We start from the raw sequence: 22676 nt of genomic DNA, 5'->3' as shown, positions 1-22676 counted from the left end.
ATACATTGCCAGCAATGTGAGCTGTCAATCAAGGATCCAGGCAGAATGCTTAATTCTTTTTTCTTTGTAGCCAGAAGTCTAACTGGAGATCTAATCAATATTTTTATGGCAGGCAGAAGATGTTTTCTATACCAGCCCTTTGGAAAGCTCTACATTCCAGAATTCAAAAGGCACAGCTGCTGCTCCCACAGCGGAACAAGAATTTGACTTCGCTCCAGAAGAAGTAGTGTCAGTAATGCTCTTGCGTAGAGCCCCAACTGCATAGGGATGCAAAGCAAGGGTGTTTTGAGACAGTTCTATAGGCAGTATCCTAAGGAACACTTAGGGATGTGAAACTTGAATTGTCAAATCTGCTCAAAAAGCTGGCCAGTTTTTGTCCCTAAAGCACTGACTTTATTAGAACATTTTTTTAAAAATTCTGGAAACTTCAGCTCAGCCAAAATGGGGCAGAGAGATTATTAATGGTGACTAGTAGATATCAGCATATCATGTCAATGTTTCATCATTTGCATGGGCTTCCAGTCCATTTCAATTCAAAGAGGTGGTAATAAATTTTAAAGTCTTAACAGTCTTGGGGCCAGGTTGCCTGAAGGATCCCCTCTTCCAGGATATATTGGCTCAGACTTTAAGATCTTCATCAGAAGTCCTTCTTTAGGTCCTCTCAACATAAAAAGGTGGATAGGTGGTACTAGGGAGTGACTAGTGGTGACATGGAATGCCCTCCCCAGTGAGGCTTGCCTGGAACCTACCGTATTTTTCCATGTATAAGACGCCCCCGTGTATAAGATGCCCCTTATTTTTGAGGACTCAAAATTTAGAAAATGGGGGGGGACATTGCCCCTGTGTATAAACTATCCTCCCCTTTTTAACATTATTTAACATTATTTTTAGTAAAAAAAAAACACCCTAGTCTTATACATGGAAAAGTACGATATATTAATGCATTTTGGGCATTATAAGAAAACATGTAAAGTTTTTTTTAAAATCATGTTTCAGTATCTTTAGTCCTTGGGTATTTTTAGGATGTTTTAATGCCGTGTTGGACTGATTTTGTACTACCTGTGTCAGTTATGCAGATAGTTATATTGATCTTGGGTTTTTTAAGGGCGGGATTCACTTAACAAAATCCCAACAGCTTTATCGACTGCCTTTATTTAAACCTGGCTTATTTTGTACAGCGTGCAGGTTTTAATGCAAAGTGACAGATGACAAATTACTGGATGCTGTATTAGTTCATGGTATCAGAACGGCTGCAACTGATGAATAACATTAGAGATCAGAATTGTTTCTAAGAGGACACAGAAAGGTACTTTTAGTTACAGTATTTACCACCATAGGATTTTTGCTGTTGTCATCTTCATGATCAAAAATGATATCACTTTCAGAATCCGCTGCTGGCCTAAAATCAACAGATGAAAAAGGAGAACATCAAAATCCTTGAAAAGCAGTGCTTTTCAAGCAATGTTCGATGGATACCTGAATTTCTTCAGAAGCTTATCAAATGTATCCTGAGGGAGCCTTTGGCAAGCGGACACAGGAAGAGTGCCCTTCCAACATTAAGAGGAATCCCACTTAATTCCAACCCCTTCAAAACCAGTTAACATGGGAATGTCCATCACTCAAATGTCTTCAAATGAAAAATTGCATGTGCAGAAATACCCATCAAGAGATTAAAAATTACAGACTTAACTTTCACATCACCTCAAAACACAACCTTTTATAAGAGAGGCAGTTCAGAATTCTGATGCACAGCATTAAAGTGATAAGGTCCTGAGCAATTAGGTACCGTGATGTGTAAATGCATGTGCAGATTAACTTTAAGGAGGCTTCCAATGCATTCCATAGACTGATATGCTAATAGAACGAAAGAAAATCAAGTCAGTATCCAAACCCTATCAAGTCGGATACATTAGCTTGGATCTAGCATTCCTGTGAGTGGAACTCTGCTCAATGGATGCTCCCACTAGTGGGAGATGGAGACATGAAGTAATCTTTACTGATTCCTTCTTCCCACTACATACCCCTGTAAATCTGTTCAAGAGGGTTGAGGAGAAATCAGCAAAAGTCTCCCTGGTCCTTAACTAAAGAGAGGACCACTGAGTTTCCACTGGATTGCTGTCCCTTCATCCTATTTTGTTAATATTGCTAATGTTGTTTTATAGATAGGAATGCTGCCATACTTTGTGAATCCTATGATTTTTGGTGTAGCTGTGATGTTTAGCTAATTTTTTAGTTGTTTTGTTAATAGTGTTACATAGATGGTAATTGTTTTATTTGGGATTGTTTTGCTGATAAAGCATTTGTTAAGTATTCTATACGATTTATGATGTATTTGTGATGTTCCATTATGTTATTTTAATCTTTTGTTTGTAAGCAGCTTTGGGATTTATCTGAACAAAAAGTGGCATAGAAATAGAATCAATCAATCAATCAAAACAGAAGGAGCCCTTCCATCCCTGGCAAGGCAGCTCAGGGCCCAATCTACCGGCAGTAAATGCCTTATAGGAAAAAGGAAAGAAACCTATGCCCCTACTCACAAGAATGACTGTGCAAATACACCTCCATCTTCATCCTCATCATCATCACTGGATTCCTGATCCCCTCCACTGAACCTGGCACTTGATGATCTCTCACATGAGGTGCTCCACTCCACTGAACTGGTCAGAACAGGAGGAGGGGCGTTTGCTTCTATGTCATCCATGGACTCCGCTTCACCCTTCCCATTCTGAGCCAGTTTGTCAGCCATTTTCTTCCCTTCCGTGGTTTCCGATGTCAGAGTACTGAGCAAAGGCCTCTCATGCTTCTCTATCCACGCGTTGTAATAGCGCACAATGTTCTCATGGTTCAGGCGCGATAACAAGGTCACTTCCCCTTTAATTCTTCGAAACTGCTTGCTTGTGGGGTTGATGTGAATTCGCTTTACCGCGTAACAGCAGCCATCCAGTTTGTTCTGCACCTGCCCAATGGAAATTACATGACAGATGTTTCAATCAAAATCATAAAAGAAGCTCCTTCTGGAAAACTCCTCATCCCCTTATCAGCCAATTGCACGCTCCATGGAACAAAATTTGTCTGACGCAGCGTACTGTATGTACCTTGATGACAGCTCCAAAGGCCCCTTTACCAAGCAATTGTAACTCTTCAAATTCATTGTAATAACGAGAAAATTGCTTCTGTGTTTCTGTGACAAAGACATCGCTTGCATACTGACTGCAGGGGATAACGGTTTCAATATCATCTATTCCTGTTGAATCTGAAACAACAAAAAAGTCACTGAGAAGGAAAGAACAAATCAGCAATTTCATGTTAAATGATGACAATCAAGAGTGTGCATGATGCATAATGTGATGCATTAAGAACCTCTGTTGAGATGCGGGTCTATTCTTCTCCATGTGCTGTGTTTGCTGCAGCAGTCATTGCCAAGTCATATTGGCAGATGTTTCAAACCACTTCAATCAATATAAGAGGCAAGTTGAAGCCAATTCATGAAAGGAAATGCTAAGGACCATGTAGAGATTTTTATTTTATAGCCATCTCAGCTGTGTTTACAGTTTAAATTTAACTCAGTTGACAGACAGGTGCCAACCACCACTACTAAACCTGTCGATCGAACACAAAAGCATTGAAGCTCCAACAATAGATAACACTACCTGGCTAAACCATTCCCACAGTCAACGCTCAAAACAAGGTAGCCTTCTTTAGTTACCCAGAAAGACGATGGGCTGGCAATATTTTCAAGCTGATTATAGAAGGAAGGAAGGAAGGAAGGAAGGAAGGAAGGAAATAAATTATCCCCACAGGCAAAAAGATAAAGCACTAGTGGTAGGAGCAGCCTATTCTGTTTCATTACCTGAGGCAAAACAGGAAGGTGCCATCCGCTCCGCTGCAGCCTCACTTAGTGGAGCTGCACACCTTCAGCTTCTGGGTTCTGGCAAGATCTTGCGAGAGGTCCACAACATCTTGTCAGAACCCAGAAGCCATCACCACTTCTCCTTGCTTCTCTGGTGGCAGGCACCCATGGAGGCAGTGCCCCTTGGATTCCACTGTCTGAAGCAGCTGCCTCGGCCTGCCTCATGGATGGGGCAGCCCTGTGGGATAACAATCCATTCAAGAAAATAATGTAGTCAGGAGCCAAATTCCATAAAATGACTGAAATCTGATTCAGTGTTGTACTTTGACTACTTCCAGTGCTCAAATGCTTGCCTATTGTGTCTTTTAAAGAAAACGTCTTATTTAAGTTTAAGGCTGACTATGACTGCATTGAAATAGCATGAGCTTTCATGGATTCTTCCTTTCTTAGATGCCAATGTGGAACAGCAGGCTAAAGTTGGAGTTTGGTTGATATACTTCAACAATTTTGCTTTTATTCTTATCTATGTATGCAATATGTTTTGTTTAATGAGTTATTTCCTCCTAGGGCTTTACTTTCTGCCTCTATGAACATTTTAAAGTTGCCATCAAGGAATAACAACAACAACAATAATAATAAATCTTATATGATTGACTATTTACCTTCTGGGCTTTCTTCCATCACAACTACCTGTGGTGGGTTTATAAAACTGTGTTGCAATAGCTGCTGAGGGCTCCACCTTTCTTTATCTTCCAAACAAACACACCTGAATGGAATTCAAAATAATGTATGTTTAACAGTGGTTTTAGGAACATGGGAAGCTGCTCAATGCCAAGTCAGATCATTGGTGAGCCATTTTTGCAGCGCACTGGGCATGCAAGGGCCAACAATCCGCTGACCACCAGTGCTTAAGAAGCGCTGCACACATGGCCTTGAAGGTGCATCTTTAGTGGTCCTGCACCTGATGCCATAAACAATGTCAGGTGCAAGGCAGGTGTGCATGGCTTGGCGAGAATGATTGCATGGGCCAAATGAGGGCCTGGTAGGCCTAACTAGGCCTGTAGCAAGAGTTCCCTACTGCCAACCCAGATCCTGAAATAGTTCCTTTGCTTTGTAATCTTTGAGTACATCTATGATTTGGGGTCCTTCCAACTCCACAATTCTATGATTCTATCTTTAAAATACAGTCGTACCTTGGCAGTCAAATGGAATCCGTTCCAGAAGTCCATTTGACTGCCAAAACCAAAGTGTGGCTTCTGATTGGCTGCAGGAAGCTCCTGCAGCCAATCGGAAGCCCCGTCGGACGTTCAGCTTCCAAAAATAGTTCGCAAACAGGAACAGTCACTTCCGGGTTTGCGGCGTTCAGGAGCCAAAACGTTCAGGAACTAAGCTGTTTGACTTCCAAGGCATGACTGTACCATGAATCCTCAGCCCAATTTATGCTGAATTATAAGCATTCTTGTTAAATGTATATGTTTTTATTTGACGGTAAAGCATAAAAAATAATAATTAGATAGGCGCATACTTTTTCAGAAAGTCTTGAAAATCAGCAGGCAAATCACTCGGAATTGTGACTGGATATTCCGTAGTAATCTGTCCCTGGCTGAGAGAAAGCAGCATCAACCCTAACCGCCAAACATCTCCTTTCTTCCCTGGCTTGTTCGGCAAGGCATCCTCGCTAAATCGAACTTTGGGTTGTTCAAAAACATCCTCCTTGCAGATATCCGCCAAGCGTTTGGAAATACTGTAGTCTGTCAGTTTGATATTTCCTTCACTATCCACCAGAATGCTGGACGCGCTCAGAACCTTGTGCACCACTGAATTGCTGTGTAGGTAGTCAAGAGCAGACAAAACTTGGTTTGTGTAGTGACGCAGCTGATCCATAGGAAGGGGGATCTCTTTGTCCAAGTACATAGAAAGGCTGGCTCCACCAATGTGTTCCACCAAAATGTCCACCACGATTGAGTCACTGTGCTCTTTAAAGGCCATCGACAGGTAACGGACTATGTTGGGGTGGTTTAACTTCATCAGAGAACTGAACTCCGATTCTGCTCCCTGTATCTGTTCAAAAGAAACAAATCCAGTGATTCACATTTGTATCACCTCTCATTTACCCTGATGCCCAATGGTGGACAAAATCCTGCCCCAGATGCACTTTTCACTGCAGAATTTACACAGAAGTAGTCTACAGTGAAGTCCACCTAGGGCACCGGTATCTGCATAGGAATAAGTCACACCCCAAATTCCAGCCACTTACCATTTATGGTTTTCTGCTTGTACACAAAAAGCACATGGGGCAAAAATAAAAGTTAAAAATCCCAACTGATTTTGCATTTGGGGTATTTTTATTTTGGTCTAAGCCATTTTAGCAGGCTAGGGAAAGTAGTTTTACAGTAAGAACTGACCCAGAGCAGCAGTTTTAAGTACCCATATACAAAGGTATTTTTTCTGAATCCACAACCACAACCTGGGACAAAAAATAAATCCAAGGAAGTTTATCGATTTTGGCCATTGGGGTGCTTTTTTGTTCTACCCAATGGCAAGTATTCAGATTAATAAGAAGCAGCAGCAGCAGCAGCAGCACCACCACCACCAGCAGCCTTGTGGAGTTTTACAAACAAAAACTGATCCCAGGAAGTAGATTTACATGCCCTTCTGCAGGCACCACACACACATGGATTTGTTTGGGGGTCATTTTACTGCCCAGAGATATGTTGAAATTTGGCTTGTAGTAGTAAAATGTCCCCAAAAGTCTTTGTGTGTGCTTTTTAGTTTGAATCATGAAGGAGATTTTCAATACAAAAAGCCAAAATATACACCTACATCCCTCCAGGTTTTAAAAGCCCTTAGCAAAAAACTCTCTTGACTCCCTAGACATTCCTCTCGTGCTTTATTATGATTCTTTCCAAAAACAATTGATGCAGGCTTCTACATAAGTGCTCAAAAAGCCTAACAATGTAACATCATTTACAATGAGGTCGTTTCAGCTTCTCAATGATCCACTACTACAGTGGTGCCCCGCAAGACGAATGCCTCGCAAGACAAAAAACTCACTAGACGAAAGGGTTTTGCGGTTTTTAAGCTGCTGCACAAGACGAATTTCCCTATGGGCTTGCTTTGCAAGACGAAAACGTCTTGCAAGTTTGTTTCCTTTGCTTGAAGAGGTGCAGTTGCAACTTGACTTCGAGGAGCAACTCATAGCACGCGGTATGGTAGCCTTTTTTGAGGTTTTTGAAGACTTTGGCGATTTTTGAAGCTTTTCCAAAACTTCTTTTGCAGCCATTTGGTAAGTTAAAATTTAAAACTTTTTGGGGGGGTTTTGGATTTTGGGTTGGGGTGTTTGGAATTCAAGGACTTGGTGTTGGGGAGGGGTTTGCAAGAATCTGGAAGCTTGTGTGTGTTTTTTCTGCATTTTTATGATTTTCTGTGACCATTGGGCCATGTTGTTTTTTTAAAAAAAAATCTGGGTTTGAATTTCTGTGTGGTGGGTGGCTGGGGGAACAGTTGAGGAGGGGTTTGCAAGAATCTGGGAGCTTGTGTGGTTTTTTCTGCATTTTTATGATTTTCTGTGACCATTGGACCACTCTGCTGTTTTTTAAAAAAATTCTGGATTTGAATTTCTGTGTGGTGGGTGGCTGGGGGAACAGCTGAGGAGGGGTTTGCAAGAATCTGGGAGCTTGTGTGTTTTTTTCCTGCATTTTTCTGATTTTCTGTGACCATTGGGCCGCTTTGCTGTTTTTTTAAAAAAAAAATCTGGATTTGAATTTCTGTGTGGTGGGTGGCTGGGGGAACAGTTGAGGAGGGGCTTGCAAGAATCTGGGAGCTTGTGTGGTTTTTTCTGCATTTTTATGATTTTCTGTGACCATTGGGCCACTCTGCTGGTTTTAAAAAAAATTCTGGATTTGAATTTCTGTGTGGTGGGTGGCTGGGGGAACAGTTGAGGAGGGGTTTGCAAGAATCTGGAAGCTTGTGTGGTTTTTTTCTGCATTTTTATGATTTTTATTATTCCTTCAATTTTTGAATTTATTGTTCCTTCAATTTTTGAAATGCTCTTTACAGTATGTGTGACTTTAAAGAGCACTTAATAAACTCTTGTTGTACCAAATTTGGCTTTGTTTGGACTTTTTTTGACCATAGGAACGCATTAATTGAATTTCAATGCATTCCTATGGGATTTCGTGCTTCGCAAGACGAAAAATTCGCTAGACGAAAAAACTCGCGGAACGAATTAATTTCGTCTTGCGAGGCACCACTGTATTTCAGTCTTAAGAAGTGCTCACATGAGCACAAGGCAGAACAACACATAAAAATGGGTGATTACCTGCTTTTTGCATTTTTCAACCTTTTCTTGTTCTTGACTTGTGAGAAATTTCCCCATTTTCTTTTGCCACTGAAGTACCCACTCGTGGACCAGGACGAAGTTGCCAGTGTACAACTCCAAACCATTGTAGACTGATTTACCAAGCTGCTCATCCTTGTCTGCACAGAGAAATACGAAAGGCTTGTGTGTGGATGCTTCAGCTTTTGAAGCAGATGCTTACAGATTAACAAAGCTCATTATAATGAGCTACTCCTGTAAACCTCTATGTTGGCCAAGGCATGCTTTCAACATTCCTTCAAACAGTTAAAGGCCACACAAAAGGAGGTTTGTTCAACATTTGTATGGCTTTTAACAATTCTACCAAACTGGTATAATTTGAAAATAATATTTATTACTTTTAAACCTTACAAAAAGGAGAAAAGAAAAGAAAAAAGAAAAGAAAAGCAAAAGCAAAATAAAAATAAAAATGTGCAAAGCACTGGCTACATATATAGCTTGCTCCTACATTCATTCATTCCTTTCCTTGGATCCTGGGCACATTTATTCCCCATGTGAGCAAGTGTGCTAGAGAAGTGATCTTTAATGTAAGTGGAAGTTTCTTAAATTGTACTTTAGTACAGTCAAACCTAGGCTCCCGAACACCGAAAACCTGGAAGTAAATGCTTCAGTTTTCGAACATTTTTCGGAAGCTGAACATCCAAAAAGGCTTCCGCTTGAGTGCAGGAAGCTCCTGCAACCAATCAGAAGCCATGCCTTGGTTGCCGAACATTTCGGAAGTTCAAATGGGTTACGTTCAACAACCAAGGTTTGACTGTATTTGTTTCATTGCCTATCATAGCAACTCACTAGAGTCAAAATTACTTCAAAAGTAAAGCAAATGTGTGTCCTTATTAATTAAATCACAATTAAAGTTTTAGCTGTTTTTTTCAAAAAATCAACTAAAACAATTTAACTCTAATATTAACAGGCTGTTTCACATAGTTGAACAGCTTCGACTCCGTACTGCCAGTGAACGAACCAAATACAGCTTTCATTGCTCCCTCATTTCTATATAGAAAAAACACACCAAAGGTTCTCAATGCATGGCAGTTTGTCCATTTACCTATGCACTTTCCTTTGTGTACCCTGAGTAAACCAATACTACTGGCATTGAAATTCAGAATTTCAGAAGTTCCCGGAGATTCTTCATTACTGCATGCCGAATGCTGACGCTCTCTCCTACAAAGCAATCAAACACAATTATGTTTTGAGGTGCTCATATATGCTCCAAAAAAGCAATTTAATTCAGCAGTCCCAAGTACTACTACAAGTGAACAGCCTTAACAGGAAGTTCAGGCATTTTTAATTGTTGCTATTTAAAATGATCAGAAAAGCCACAGCAACACATAGCAAAGGCCTGTGGTTAGAGTGCCAGTCACTGCGCCTCCAATTTTATATTCTGTCAGGCAGGGCACAAATCCTGCAAACCTCTTTGATAAACCTGCACTCCTAAGATCTCCATCTTAAAAGGAAAAGCTTATTTTAAAAATTACAGAATGGGAATTGATGTGCTTGATGTGCTGTGTGTCCATTTGTATTCATCTTTCACCATGCAGCAGTTTGCATGGTCGATAGATGACACTGTGGACTACAGTGTGATGAGAGACACGGCAGGAAGATGCCCCGAAGCAGTGGCCAACTGGTTTGATAGGCCACCACAACCTACCATGAAAAGTGGCAGGAGGAACGGCACAGAAATGAGGAAGGTGCCCAGACGTGGCAACCAGCTAGCCTAGTAATCCACCACTGCCTATTAAAATTAACAGCAGCAGATCTCCAGGCTGGCCCCCTCTTTGGGCCTCTCCCCCATGCTAATCCTCCTGCCAGACCAACTATTCATCCCACTTGGCTGCAGCAGTGGCATAAGGTGGGTTGGGAATGGAGTTAGTGAGTTGGGAATGGGGAGGGTTTGACAAGGCGGAAAGCAAGCAGGGACATGGCCCCTAGTACTCCACAGAAACATACCCGATAAAAGTTCAAATGCACTCGCTCAATTTGTAAAGCAAATAATGACTTTACATCCCCTACGTATAGTTGTAAGATTGCTAGTGCTACGCATAAGTACAGTATGCCTGCCTACAAATCAATCTGCACAACCAGATGCTGATAACTTTGTATGTGTGCTTGTACAGTGTGTAATGGGGTGCAAGTGTACACATTTTCACTGAAACACTCCCATTCCATTCAGAAGGACAGCTATACATACTTTGAACGCCCTGTGGAATTTGCACGGTATTTATTGTTCCCTCCATGTTCTGTAACACCTCCATTTAAACTGGACGTTACTTTGTTCCCTGTGATTTCTCTACCGACAGATATTTCCTGGTTTGTCAAAGCAGCACTTTCCAAACGCTCCTGGAAACACAGAAACACAGGGGATATCTTGACTGCACCCCAATCCTTTAAATACTTAAACATGCAAAGCCCCTGTGAACCTCCACTTTGGGTTTTCTGGAGAGGGGGTTAGTCAGCATCTCCTTAAAGATTCAGTATTGTTTCTTCTGCAGTATTACTCCCAACGTCATGATCAATAATGTGCACTTCCAGGTTCACAGTGATGTGCGCATGCACGGTCATGCGTTCTTTGAATGCACAAGAAGGGGGATGCCTGTATATTTTGTACACTGCCTTGGGACATACGTGGGAGGTGATAAATAAACAACAATGGCAGCAACACCAGAGGGAATAACAGAAGTAACACTATTGTGTAACATCCAAGGGTGAAAGCAACCCATGCTAGAAGCATTTGGGGACTTTAAGAAATGGATAGATGGATAGAGAACTCAAACCCACAAAATCTACTGGACTAAATAGTATATATTAAGCCATAGATGGCAACCCAATAGAGACTACAAACGGCATTGCTTCTCTGCCTCAACCCTGATACACACTATGCTTCTGTCACATGGGGATAGGGAATAATTATGTCTTTATAACTTTGAAATCTCACTGTCCACCTGCTTCTGGTATGGAGAAATCTTTATTTCTGTGTTTGCAGGCTCCAAAATGAGATTGTAGACATAAAAGTTTCAAAGCAATTTGTCCAATAGTTACAAAAGCATGATACAACCACTTCTAGTAACTTGGCATTACAAAAGGAGAATGTTGAAAATACCTGTTTTGCTATTTCTTTCCTTTTTCTTTCTTCTCTCTTTTCTTCTTCCCTTCTCTGAATCTCATCAAGAATTTCACGTTGCTGAAATAAACATTACTGCAATGAAATTTTCTGTAATCTTGCTTCAGTAAGAGTTTATTGAGAAAACTTATTTGCTGAAGCAGACACCCTTAAACAGTATAAATATTGCTCTGCCAAGAGAGAATGCAAGGAAAAACTTGTCACCAAAACAGAGCTTCTTAACTAAACTTAGTTTCAAGTCTATGTGTTAAAAGACAGGCTACTACAGAAATAGTGCAAATAATAGTACTGGGTCAAAATCTTTGATGAAGTTCAAAAGGTCACCTAAAGTTTAACTTCCTTACATCAGCAAAGAGGAATGCGGATGACCACATGGGCTTGATCTGCAGGCACAATAGGCCATGACTTATTTTGAAAACAAACAGGGCCCACTACCATCTCTCTCTCCCATTTTCAAATCTTGGTGGATTCAAAAACAGCATGAAGGTAAAACAGCATGAGGTAAAAGGGTTGCTGTTCTGGAAACACAACAAAAGCATATTTTTTTTAAAAAAAGGTACTCACTAAACGAGATGTGCAATCTTCATCCCACTGTTTTCAGATACAAAAACGATTTTAATAGTTCACAACCAGAGATTCCAGGTGATTGAGTGCTCATATGAAACGGGTGGGGCAGGACAGAAATCTTAAATTAATGCTCTCACCATCTGCTCTTCTTTCCTCCTAAGGTCTTGGATTCTCCGCTCTTCTTCCAGAGCGAGCCTTTCTTGTTCTTTTTGCTGATTCTTTAGCATTTCTTCATGGAAAGATTTTAAAGGTGGTTTATTGTATTCACTGAGAAACGATTGTACGTAATCTGCTAATTCAAATATCATCACCTGGAGAGGAAAGGCAAATGCAAAATCTGATTTTAGCAAACTGTTCGCAGCGTGTTCTAATCCTATTTGCGTGTGAGCGAGTACCAGTGACTTCAGTGGAGCTCAATGCCAGCGCCAATAAATCTCTGCCAAACATAGTAAAATAAAAGCCAATGCACAACCACTCATCTTTTTTTGCATGTATTTTAGTTCTGAAAATCCAAACTGCTTCTGCTGAATGCATTACTTGCCACTAAAAACAGCCATGCATGAAACCAATTTAGTATTACATTTATATGTGCCTAAACGATGCTGGTAAAAAAGCAGCTGCACCACTTCTCAGCAGTGTGTTTTAGAGCATAGTTATAGGGGGGAAAGCCACATCTATTTTTCCCTCCCTTTTTAATCTGATCATCAATCAGTATTTGACATTCATGTTAATCATAATGTATGTGGAACATTATTAACGATATTCTGTCAGAATGGTGACAATTAAAGATGACATTATAAACACTAATCATATCAGCGAAGAGAAGAATTTAATTCCCAATCACACTAATTGAATTCTTTAAAATTATGCAGTCTACCTCGTGAATAAATCTGAACATGAATTCATCTTCATCTAAGTATAGAATTAAAAGTATTCTGAATAGATAATCAGGATTTTCCACGTACCAGGTGATTAGCAACATTCTTTTCTGTAAACGATAATATACTCTAAATTGAAACTGTTGTAGGAATTAAAATATCATTATCCTTCTCAAGGCCAAATCTGTATTTGTAACTGCGGGAAATTGCTTTTGGTCACAACCACACCACTCAAGGCACACTCAAAGGACCATGGTAACTCTAGTGTCACTCTCACAGAACTACAATTCCCAGCCTCCTTAACAAACTACAGTTCCCAGGATTCTTTGGGCAAAGCCATAATAATAATAATAATAATAATAATAATTTATTATTTATACCCCGCCCATCTGGCTGGGTTTCCCCAGCCACTCTGGGCGGCTTCCAAAAGAATATTAAAATACTAAAATTTAAAGCCATGTGCTTTAAAATACTAAAATTTAAAGCCACGTGCTTTAAATGTATGATATGGATATGACTCTAGTTCTGACTGGCTGAAAACATTTGGATGGACTAGGGCAGTTAGCAAGCCTTCTGTTTGGTTCTGAAAAGTAACATTCAGCTGGTACAATGTTCATTTCCTCTAACAATAAAATTGGATTTTCTAATTTATCAAAATAGATACAATCCAGATGGCTGCTAACAGGAAAGGCTTCCTCCGACATGCTAGCTGTAGCAATATTAAAGCAGTTGCTTGCAAAACAGATCTGTTCCTATTTGTGCTAATCTTTTGATTTTTATATTGCGTAGTAAAAAAGTAGGGTGGAGATGCTATGTGCAGTAGCAATTTTTTAAAAAAAAACACAATTTATTTTATACAATTTATATTTATACTATACATTTATATCCTATTTTTCCATTAACACCTCATAATACTATAATATAACAAGCCCCACCAACCTACAAAGCATCCAATTGAGAGCAATATAAAAGTTAAAATGCCAACCAGTACAAACAGGTCCTCTGGGAAAGATAGTGCAACAGTATTATTGTCACAGCCAGAAAAGGCTCTGCTTCACGTCCCTTAACTTTCTCAAGCTTAACCTTACAAACAGTGGAGAACTAAGCACGTCTACTTTCACAATGAGATTAAGTTCCACTGTTCTTGGCTAACCATCTAAAGACCAACTCCACATAATGGGTTTGATTTGTTTTAAATTAAGTCATGGGATTAACCTAACCTCGTTCAATACAGATGTATCCCCTGACTCTAAACCAGTTATTATGAATATGCTATTGTGTGATTTATGAACTGAAATAACTCAATTCATGGGGTGCCTGGGAATGACATCATTCACTTTGGTTCTAACAGACATTTCTGTCAACTTTCAATAGGGTCACTTTCTATTATTCATGACCATCTGAAATGACATGTCAAATGAGCTTTATTGTGCTAGGCCAAGTCTTGATATGACCTCCCCTACACCTAGCTAGGCACAAACCCTGCAATGCAGTGGGTACCATCAAAATGGTTAGAAGAACACAGTACCAAACATAATAGCACTAACGGTACACACACAAAATTTGCTATAGTGACAATGTCGCTCAATATCAAGGGCAAAATCAACACACTCACCTCTCCGCAACGTTCTTTTGCCAATTCCTCTAGTCTGGATTTTAACAAGTTAATGTTTTCATTTGACAACCCCTTTGCATTTTGAAGCTCAATTTCTGGAACTCTAGAGGAGGGGGAAGAGTAACCAAGACAAGACTTGAGATTTTATATCATCCAAATAAGCTGTACTTTGAAAGTGTATAGTTTTTATTCACCCTGTTTTTATAAGCAGCTGGCTCACAAGAAATCTTGTCAAATTACAAAAACTGACCAGAATTCTATGGTAAAGACACACAACACACGTCTTCTAAGAAGACTAATATGAATTCCATCATGTTTATAACCTGTGCATGCTAAATTTCTAAATATGCACGGCAGCAAGCATGGCAGTAAACAACTCAGAGAGGGCACAGGATGGGATTTTAGAAGGAATTGACTGTGAAACCTAATAAAAGAGAAACTATTCCGTTTGATGTTGTAATATCAATATCACTCTCTTTGATTTGGGAGTCGGCAGTATGAAGCACTACTTCCGTTATTCCACACACTCAGAAACATGTTTTGAATAAATTTACAGAAATGCAACTCACACAGACATCTTATTTCAGTATGCCTAATTAAATGACAAAAACTGGACAGGTGTATTATTATTCTTACTTAGGGAAGTATAGAATAGATTTGCTATTTACTTACGTATCAGGGTAAGTTTGGGGACACTGGACCCACAAGTCAACTTTGGCATAGACTTCACGGTCACCAGTCAAGCCCTGAGGACGCAAAACTAGTTTGATTTCTGGAGGCTGCTGTACCTGAAACAATTTTAAAAGATATAAGAAGAATTAACTACATTAGAGGAAAGCAGCTGGCAGCCTGGGAGCTCATTGAAGCCTTCAGGGGCTTTGTGTCTGGCTCCCAGCAGAGATACTGTCTTGTTAAGCAACCTCCATGGCTTTCTTCAACACAAGCAGAGAGATTAATTGTGCATGACAGACAGATATGCCTGAAAACCAACCACAGGAGGCTGAAATTAGGAAAAGGCAGTGGATCAGGCTGTTCAACTATTTTCCTACCAGCATTTGTCCATCTAATTGTCCTTTGTGTGTAGTTTGACCCAGAGACATAGGTAGAGCTTTAACTCCTTCTTCCTCTGTGTGAACAACAATAGAGAATTTGACAAAGCATCCCTTTTAAAAAGTATGTAACAAAGGAAGGGCTCTGCTAATGCCTCCGCTCCAAAAAGGATGGAGTTAAAGAGCTCTTTTATCCAAGATGGATGGGTCAGAAAGCAGTGCCTGTGTTATTAGCTCTTCAGCCTTTGTTCAATGCAAATTATGACCAGTTAAAAATTAGCTGCCAAGCACAGATATATTTACGAAACCCAGAAGAACTGAGCACTTCCGTTTTCAAACGAGTCTTGGTTTTCGAATGGCTTCCGCTGCGCGTTTTTCAATTTTCTCAATGAAAACTGCAGACGGCCCTTTGCGCCTTGGTTTTCGAACGTTTCGGAAGCCAAATGGTCTTCCGGAACAGGTTACGTTCAAAAACTGAGGTACCACTGTACTCACAATATTATGTGCTCACATTATAGAAGAGCAAGGGAGTCCTTGACCTTATTATAGGATTGTATAGGATTGTGTTTACTGCTCTCGCTCCCCAGTCTTGCATTCTCTCTGTCCACTACTGCATCAGCTCAGATATAATATTTTTAGTCACAGCGCAACTGGCGTCCTTACCAAAAAACTACCCTGTACTCATACAAGAGTCATTTCAGCAGGAAAAAAGGTTGGGACACTTAATAATCCAAATGTTTATGCCATAATAAATTTAAGGTGCCACAAGACTCTTTGATAGTTTCTGCTAGAAGAGATTAACACAGCTATCGCTCTGGAAATTCTATAATCTGAGTATCTTAACTGATTTGTGGACTGAGCCGGGTACTACAGGTACAGATACACTCAAAGTCAAATGCCAAAGAAAGCAGCAAATTATGTTTAACTAGCAAAATGTCTGTGACTATAACAAGCAGGGTATAGAAGCGTATAGAGCAATTCATCTCTCTCAGTGCACCCCTGCAGAAACCCATAGTCAGTGAGAGAGTCAGGCCACCCAGGGGGGGAGGGTGCCTTCACTGCAACATTGCCCCTAATTACACCTCTCTATATTTACTCTTAAAAACAAAAAACACTGATATGCATGGAAGTAGCAAGAGGAGAACACTGTGGTGCAGGCTAAACCTTCTCCTGAGTATCCCTAGTCATCAAGAATTAATTCTGCTCCTATCTGAAAAGCTCTGAATTCTGTTTCCTAGATACATTAAACTGCAACAAACCCTGTAAAAATGTTTTCAAACAAGACTCCCAAAGTTTAACTTCAATTTGGGAGAACTTTGGGGGGCGGGGAAACTATGCCATTTGTGGGATGGAATATGGTTTCCTGACATACACATGTAATAGTAGTTTAATAACTTGGGCGTTTGCATTCAAGGAAAAGCATGAGCAGATTATGTTAAAAAACACGTGTTTCAAGTGTCACACACAAATGTCATGGGGTTGGGAACATAGTCTTTGGGGAAACCAGCATGAATAATAACCCTTCTAATTATAACAGCACACAAGAGAAATTATTAGTGTTCACTTTAGTACATACAAGATGCCTCACAGTTTAACAGGGGCACTTGGGAGGAACAGAAAATGACAATTCCCTTGGATACTTATTATATCACTGCTCACTTGGGGAGAAAGCAAATGATGGCTAATAATAACCATATTTTGAGGTATCTCAGGCTGTGCACACTAGACATTATCAGTGTAGAGACACCAACAATGATAACCCTAGGCTGCATTCACAAGGCAGTTCCCCCCTGCCCCAGAGTAGTTACTCAAGGTTGAATTTCAGGAACAGGCAGGTTCCAAAACCTGTTTTTCTCTGCACAACTTGTGAGATGCAAATCTGGATACAGCCCACCAACCCTGAATGATTGCCAGCCAGGATTTCAATTAATTTCCTGCTTTTGCTGCCTGCCTGTGACAGTGACTATGCTTTCTAGATGACTGACATGTCTCCTAATACACAAGAGCTCACCGATGAGACTACATTAAATTTGGTAAATCACAAATTATGAAACTATCTGAGTTCTGTGAAGATTCTGAGGAAAAACTCCAATACTGAACGTGTGGATACACTGACTATGTGATGTGGCCAGACATCTCCAAAGCATAATTAGTCAAAAACTGTCATCTTATGGAACATTGATAAGGCAAGACGAGACAATAAACTCAGGGCTTGCAGTATTAACACGCATTATTTGCTAAATTATTTAAAATGTTTTTTAAGATTTAAGTCATAGCACTAATGGTCCAGAAGTTGTGACTGACTTTTGTTAGCCAGCTGAAACTTGCGTCTGCAAGTAATATAAAGAATAACAGGCCTCTAACAAAACAAGAAAACAACTGGGAAAGGGTGGCTTGCTGGCAGATCACATGTTTTGCATGCAAGAGGTCCCAGGTTCAATTCCCAGGTATCCCCAGGTGGGAAAGATGGAGAGCTTTTGGCAACCAGCATAGACGACCCCGAGCTAGAGGGGACCAAGGATCTACCTTGACATAAGCCAACTTCCTCTGTTCCTAACCGTAAGCCTTCCATGATAACGCACACTTTGTGTTTACACTGCAATCATTAAAAGGTAAGGACGTGTCGCCTCCAACGCAACTGTTATGACCCGTTACCAATAAAATGAGTGATGCACAGTCAGAGGGAATTTCTGCCCTGCCCTTGGCATGCCTTCCGTAGCACACTGCAGGCGCTGGTTGCTTTTGCATTCAGCGGAACACGGATGTTAAGCCTCCCCGGGCATCGAAAAGTGAAGGCAGCAGCAGGGCCTCGGTTCTTAAAATACGGAACGGATGCCGAGCGAGAAAGGCTTAGGAAACCACCTTAGGAAACGCTATAAGGCAGCAAGTTCTGTGAGGCTGGTCAGGCAAAGGCCCTGCCTCTCGCCCCCCGCCCCGAGATGAGAAGCCGACCATGCAGGAAACTGCCCGCGAGAGGCCAGCCTTTTACCTTCCACGGCTTGCCGTGGCGCAAGTCCTGGAAGTCCCGCCCGTAGATAGATTCCAGCACTTGCAGCTCGTTCTCCTGGCGAAGCTGGTAGCTCTCGGGCTGCTCCGGGGACGCCTCGGCAGCCTCCCCCCGCGGCTGCCACAGGCCCCTCACCTGGGCCATGTCCGCTCGGGGCGGGGTGGGGGGGGTGGAAAGCGAAACCCCCCCAGGGAGGCCGGCTGCACTTCGCCGAGCCAGGCCGCAGCCGCCGCGGTGGGCGGAACCGCGCGGCCTGCTATTCCCGCCCTGCTTTGCAGGCCCCACCAAACACCGCGGCTGTCCGTTGCGGCAGCGCGAGAGGAAGCCCGGGGAAGGCGCTGCTGGGCCGTGGCCCTGGAGTTACCACGCCGGCCCCACCTCCCGTTGCAGTTTGCAAAACAAAACTAAGAGCTTCCTTCATAGCCCTTCTTCAGGTCTCTGCTCTGCACAGCCCAGTAACAAGCATGCAAATACTGTAAAGAAACCGTCGCCTTCATAGATCGCCTTTCTCCAAGCTGGTGCCCTCCAGATGTTTGTTGGACTACTACACTGCCATCCTCCCTAACTACTGGCCCTTGTTCATTAGGGCAGTGGCAGTCCAATATTTGGAAGGCAGCAGGTTGGAGAAGACAGCTCTTGATTGATTCGAGGGAAGGGTTGGGGACCCATCACCACAGGAACCCACCCCCTCACTTCTGGATAGCATACGGGTTCATTGTCATTTAGTACACATTTCTAACGACAAAAGTATTTCCCTTTATTAAATTAACATTTTAATGCAATAGCCATTGCAGGTCTTTCAACCACTAAGCATGTCGTAACTGAAGTGGGGAAATAAATGATGGCATTATATGGCAGCTACTGAAATTTCTTTTGATTTTAAAAAAGCCCCATAGAAAACTAAATTAAAGTTGCCTGGCTTAAATTATTTTCTAAGATTTAAGATATTTCATTTTTCCTAGTGTAAATATTTCTAGATTATACTATTATTGCTCTATATACAGTATTCCCATACTGTACAAATGTTATGGATGCACGATAGTTTCACATTATTTCAGAGAGCTACTATTTTAATTCCTTCATATTAGATTTTCCCCACTTTGTGACAATTAGCAAAGGTCAGTGTACATTTTGCATGACTTAGCTCTGGACATTCTTGGATGGTCTGATCATCTTGGTTCATTTAAATTTGGCTTCTTGACCATCTTTGGGACAGAAATTAGTAGTCATCCTCCTGAATGATCTATGCCAGGAGTAACAGAGGAGTACACCTCTACTGATTCTCTGGGACCTTCTCATTAAGCATGGTTTCCTTCTCAGCTGCCTGTTTGAGATGTGAATGGAGCCATTGTTCTTCGGCAGTTCTGACATATCACTTTTGCAAAGCCAGATGGTTGCTTGGGAACTTAGAACACGATAATGAAATCCTGATACCTCAGAATATATCTAATGGAGTTTTAAGAATGAAATACCCATCAGCGATTGAACCCTAGAGTAGGGACAAAGATACAGCAAAAAGCAGTTCATATTTTAAACTAGGAGAGAAACAGCAGCGATCGATAATTTTCTAGTTAGAGTTAGCTGGATTCTAGAGTGCAGTGGGAGAAGGGGTACTGCACAAGATATCTGGGTATCTGCTATGTTATAGGGGTTCTTGTTTGCTTCCACTATGTTATGCAGGCATATCTGGAAACAAAACAAACCTTCCAAGACATCTTAAGTATCTAGTGCTCTCATCCAAAGGAAAACTTCAGGGATATCCCTAGCACCTCTATTCATTCGGAGAACAATATACTGTTGGAAAAGTCTGAGAGTTTTCTAGTTGTAGTTGGAGATTATCGCCTACATGCTGCTAGTAGTCAATTGCAAAAATAAAACTGTGGAGGTCAATATCCACATTAGACAATGCATGACCTATTTTGCAAGTGCAGTATTTAAAAGGCTTTTGGTGTACGTGTTTTGCAAGGGGGGTTAGTCCAGAAAGTGTGAAGTATTCTAAGACACCTATATTGTATTTAAACACGCAAACCCCTCCTTTTGAAAAAAACAACTAAATGTTATGAATTACATATCCCTCCCTTTTCATGTGCACTGCTATTTAAGGAACTTGCATAAACTTTCTGAATTCTGAAGACGATCCCCCCGCCCTTGGGTCTTCCTCAGACATTGAACTGACAGCTCCCAAAAAGCAAGATGGCTGCCACACACACACACACACAAAAACAAACCTGCCCCTCCCCTATCACAGCTGAGCGTCACATGACCCGCTCTCTCTTTCTGGCTCTCTCTATGAAAAACGGCAGCGAGGAGCAAACGAGGCAGACGAGTGTTGCTCGCTGCTCATTCTGCAGCCTGTCGAGCGGCGCAGAGCTATGCCAATGCAAAAGGAGGCCGCGTTCACCCAAGCGCTATTCGGCCGCTATGTTCCGAAGAGAACTGTGGCATAATCCAAATGAGAAACAACATCCCCACATGGGAGTTTGGGGCTTGCTGAACACCCAAACGGCACCTGTCTGTGAGGATGCCTAAGGCAGAGAGATGCCGCTTCCCTGTGCAAAGATGTGAACGCGAAGCAAAACCTTGGCACTGGAAGGCGCAGCACCAACTGGGTTAGAGCTGGTGTTTCCCTTTTGGATGCAAGCGCGGTGCGACCCCCGGAGCAGGAGCATGGCGCGCATGTCGCTTGGGCTCATGTTTGTGACACGCTGAGGATGGACAGAGGCAAAGGCAGATGGGGCAACCGCGGAGCTACAAGCAGCTTCGCTTCTCCTCTTCCCCATTGCGCCGTGAAGGCAGCCCCTTGCTAAGACACCGGGCATGAAAAGCGAGACGCGCTTCTTCCCCGGGTCCAGCGATCCTATGGAGCAGCCTGCCGTGTGGACAGAGGCGGCTCCTGCCGGCCGCGTGCTTCCTTCGGTGAGGAGCGCGGGACCCGCGCGGGGGGCTTGCTAGGTAAGGCGGCCCAGGAAAGAGACCCCTCGCCATGGGGTCCAACGCCAGCTGGGCTTCCGTCAGCGCGAGCGAGCGCGGGCCCTACCACGCCGTCGCCAGCGCTTTGAACGCGTCCAGCGCGCAAATCGCGGGGATCAACAGAAGCGCCCACGGCAACGGGACTTCGCAAGGGGAGGCATATCGGGACGAGCAGACCTACCGACATTTTACCACCGCGGTGCAAGTTATCATCTTTATAGGCTCTCTGCTAGGTAAGCAAAAACCACAGAGGCAGGTTGTTGGTTTTTCCTTTTCTACCTTGGTGCGCAGGGGGTGACGCCAGAACCAAAGCTAACCAAAACAGAATTACTGGGGCTTTTCCTTTAGCAAAACAGCAGGAAGGGCAATTCCGCTTCGTTGCATTATCTCTTAAGATAAAAACATTGGGTGCCGCACTTCCAGCCGCCTTGAGGCCCCTCAGGGAAAAAGGCCGAGGTATAATAAATATATAACAATAGTAATAAACTTTAGGCATGTGACAAGTTGGTATCGCTTGAATATTTATGTGTCAGTTTTCCTTGGTGTAAGCACATGTGTAGTTTTTTTGAGAATAATTCTTTTAAGAACTCAAACTGAAGAAGAAATATGTTTGTGTGCTCTTGGTTCTTCAGTACAAAGGAATACTTTATTGTGATAATGTTTGGGACAATTATATAAGTGCACCTTTACGTTAAACAAAATGCTCTACTTTGCGTTGTACAAAATAGCTTGTTGAACCTCAGCCCTGTCCCTCCCCCTGTAAGGTTGTGCAAAAATGGGTTTGAATGTTTTCACTGAAATAAGAAACCTAATTGGGTAAAACAATGGGTAAGGCCTACAGTTGCAGAATTCAACTTTTAAAGTTCACTCAAAGGCACTGGGATTTAAGCAGGCTAACGTTGTGTAGAATTACAGCCTAAATCTTTGCAAGTCCAGTACTTTTTGGTACTTTTGGAGGGATGTAGGTTGAGGGATAATGGCTTCTCAAGACTACCCCTGTGGTTTCAACAGGAGAATCCCTGTTCAAAGTCAACCTGCTACACCAGTCTCATGTACTATAGCTCCACTAGAGACAGTGGCGTAGCGTGGGGGGTGCAGGGGGGGGGCCGGCCGCACCGGGCGCAACATCTGGGGGTTAGGGTTAGGGGGTGCAAATCCATGGGTTAGGGGGCGCAAATTACTTGCCTTGCCCGGGTGCTGACAACCCACGCTACACCACTGACTAGAGAGAAATTTATGGGCAG

The 22676-nt window shown here is 42.1% G+C and overlaps 2 protein-coding genes across 3 annotated transcripts in view; one reads left to right on the top strand and one right to left on the bottom strand.

Moving 5' to 3' along the window:
* The window catches only part of EIF2AK4 (eukaryotic translation initiation factor 2 alpha kinase 4), a 45710-nt gene extending 25018 nt beyond the window's left edge, over positions 1–20692 (bottom strand). Inside the window, exons 1-13 of the mRNA XM_083505956.1 lie at positions 18445–20692; positions 15079–15194; positions 14407–14509; positions 12051–12224; positions 11326–11406; positions 10417–10565; positions 9274–9389; positions 8172–8329; positions 5376–5911; positions 4513–4616; positions 3096–3253; positions 2538–2956; positions 1330–1399 (exon numbers count right to left, since the gene is read on the bottom strand). Of these exons, the coding sequence (XP_083362082.1) occupies positions 1330–1399; positions 2538–2956; positions 3096–3253; positions 4513–4616; positions 5376–5911; positions 8172–8329; positions 9274–9389; positions 10417–10565; positions 11326–11406; positions 12051–12224; positions 14407–14509; positions 15079–15194; positions 18445–18606 (2346 nt within the window). The 5' untranslated portion in view covers positions 18607–20692. The remainder of the gene's footprint in view (positions 1–1329; positions 1400–2537; positions 2957–3095; positions 3254–4512; positions 4617–5375; positions 5912–8171; positions 8330–9273; positions 9390–10416; positions 10566–11325; positions 11407–12050; positions 12225–14406; positions 14510–15078; positions 15195–18444) is intronic.
* GPR176 (G protein-coupled receptor 176) overlaps positions 17747–22676 on the top strand; it is a 33639-nt gene continuing 28709 nt past the window's right edge. Inside the window, exon 1 of one of the 2 annotated variants that reach the window (XM_083508611.1) lies at positions 17747–18067. Coding sequence is in view for 1 of the 2 variants with exons in the window: in XM_083508610.1 (XP_083364736.1) it covers positions 21446–21665 (220 nt within the window). In the remaining variant the exon portion in view is untranslated. Of the gene's footprint in view, positions 18068–20754; positions 21666–22676 lie in introns of those variants that run through there. The other variant, XM_083508610.1, reaches the window with a different exon arrangement.

This window comes from Podarcis liolepis (genome assembly GCF_965112155.1).
Source record: "Podarcis liolepis genome assembly, chromosome: 1".
Taxonomy (NCBI): domain Eukaryota; kingdom Metazoa; phylum Chordata; class Lepidosauria; order Squamata; family Lacertidae; genus Podarcis; species Podarcis liolepis.
Note: the sequence above shows the minus strand (reverse complement) of the source record. Positions and strands in the feature narration are given on the sequence as shown.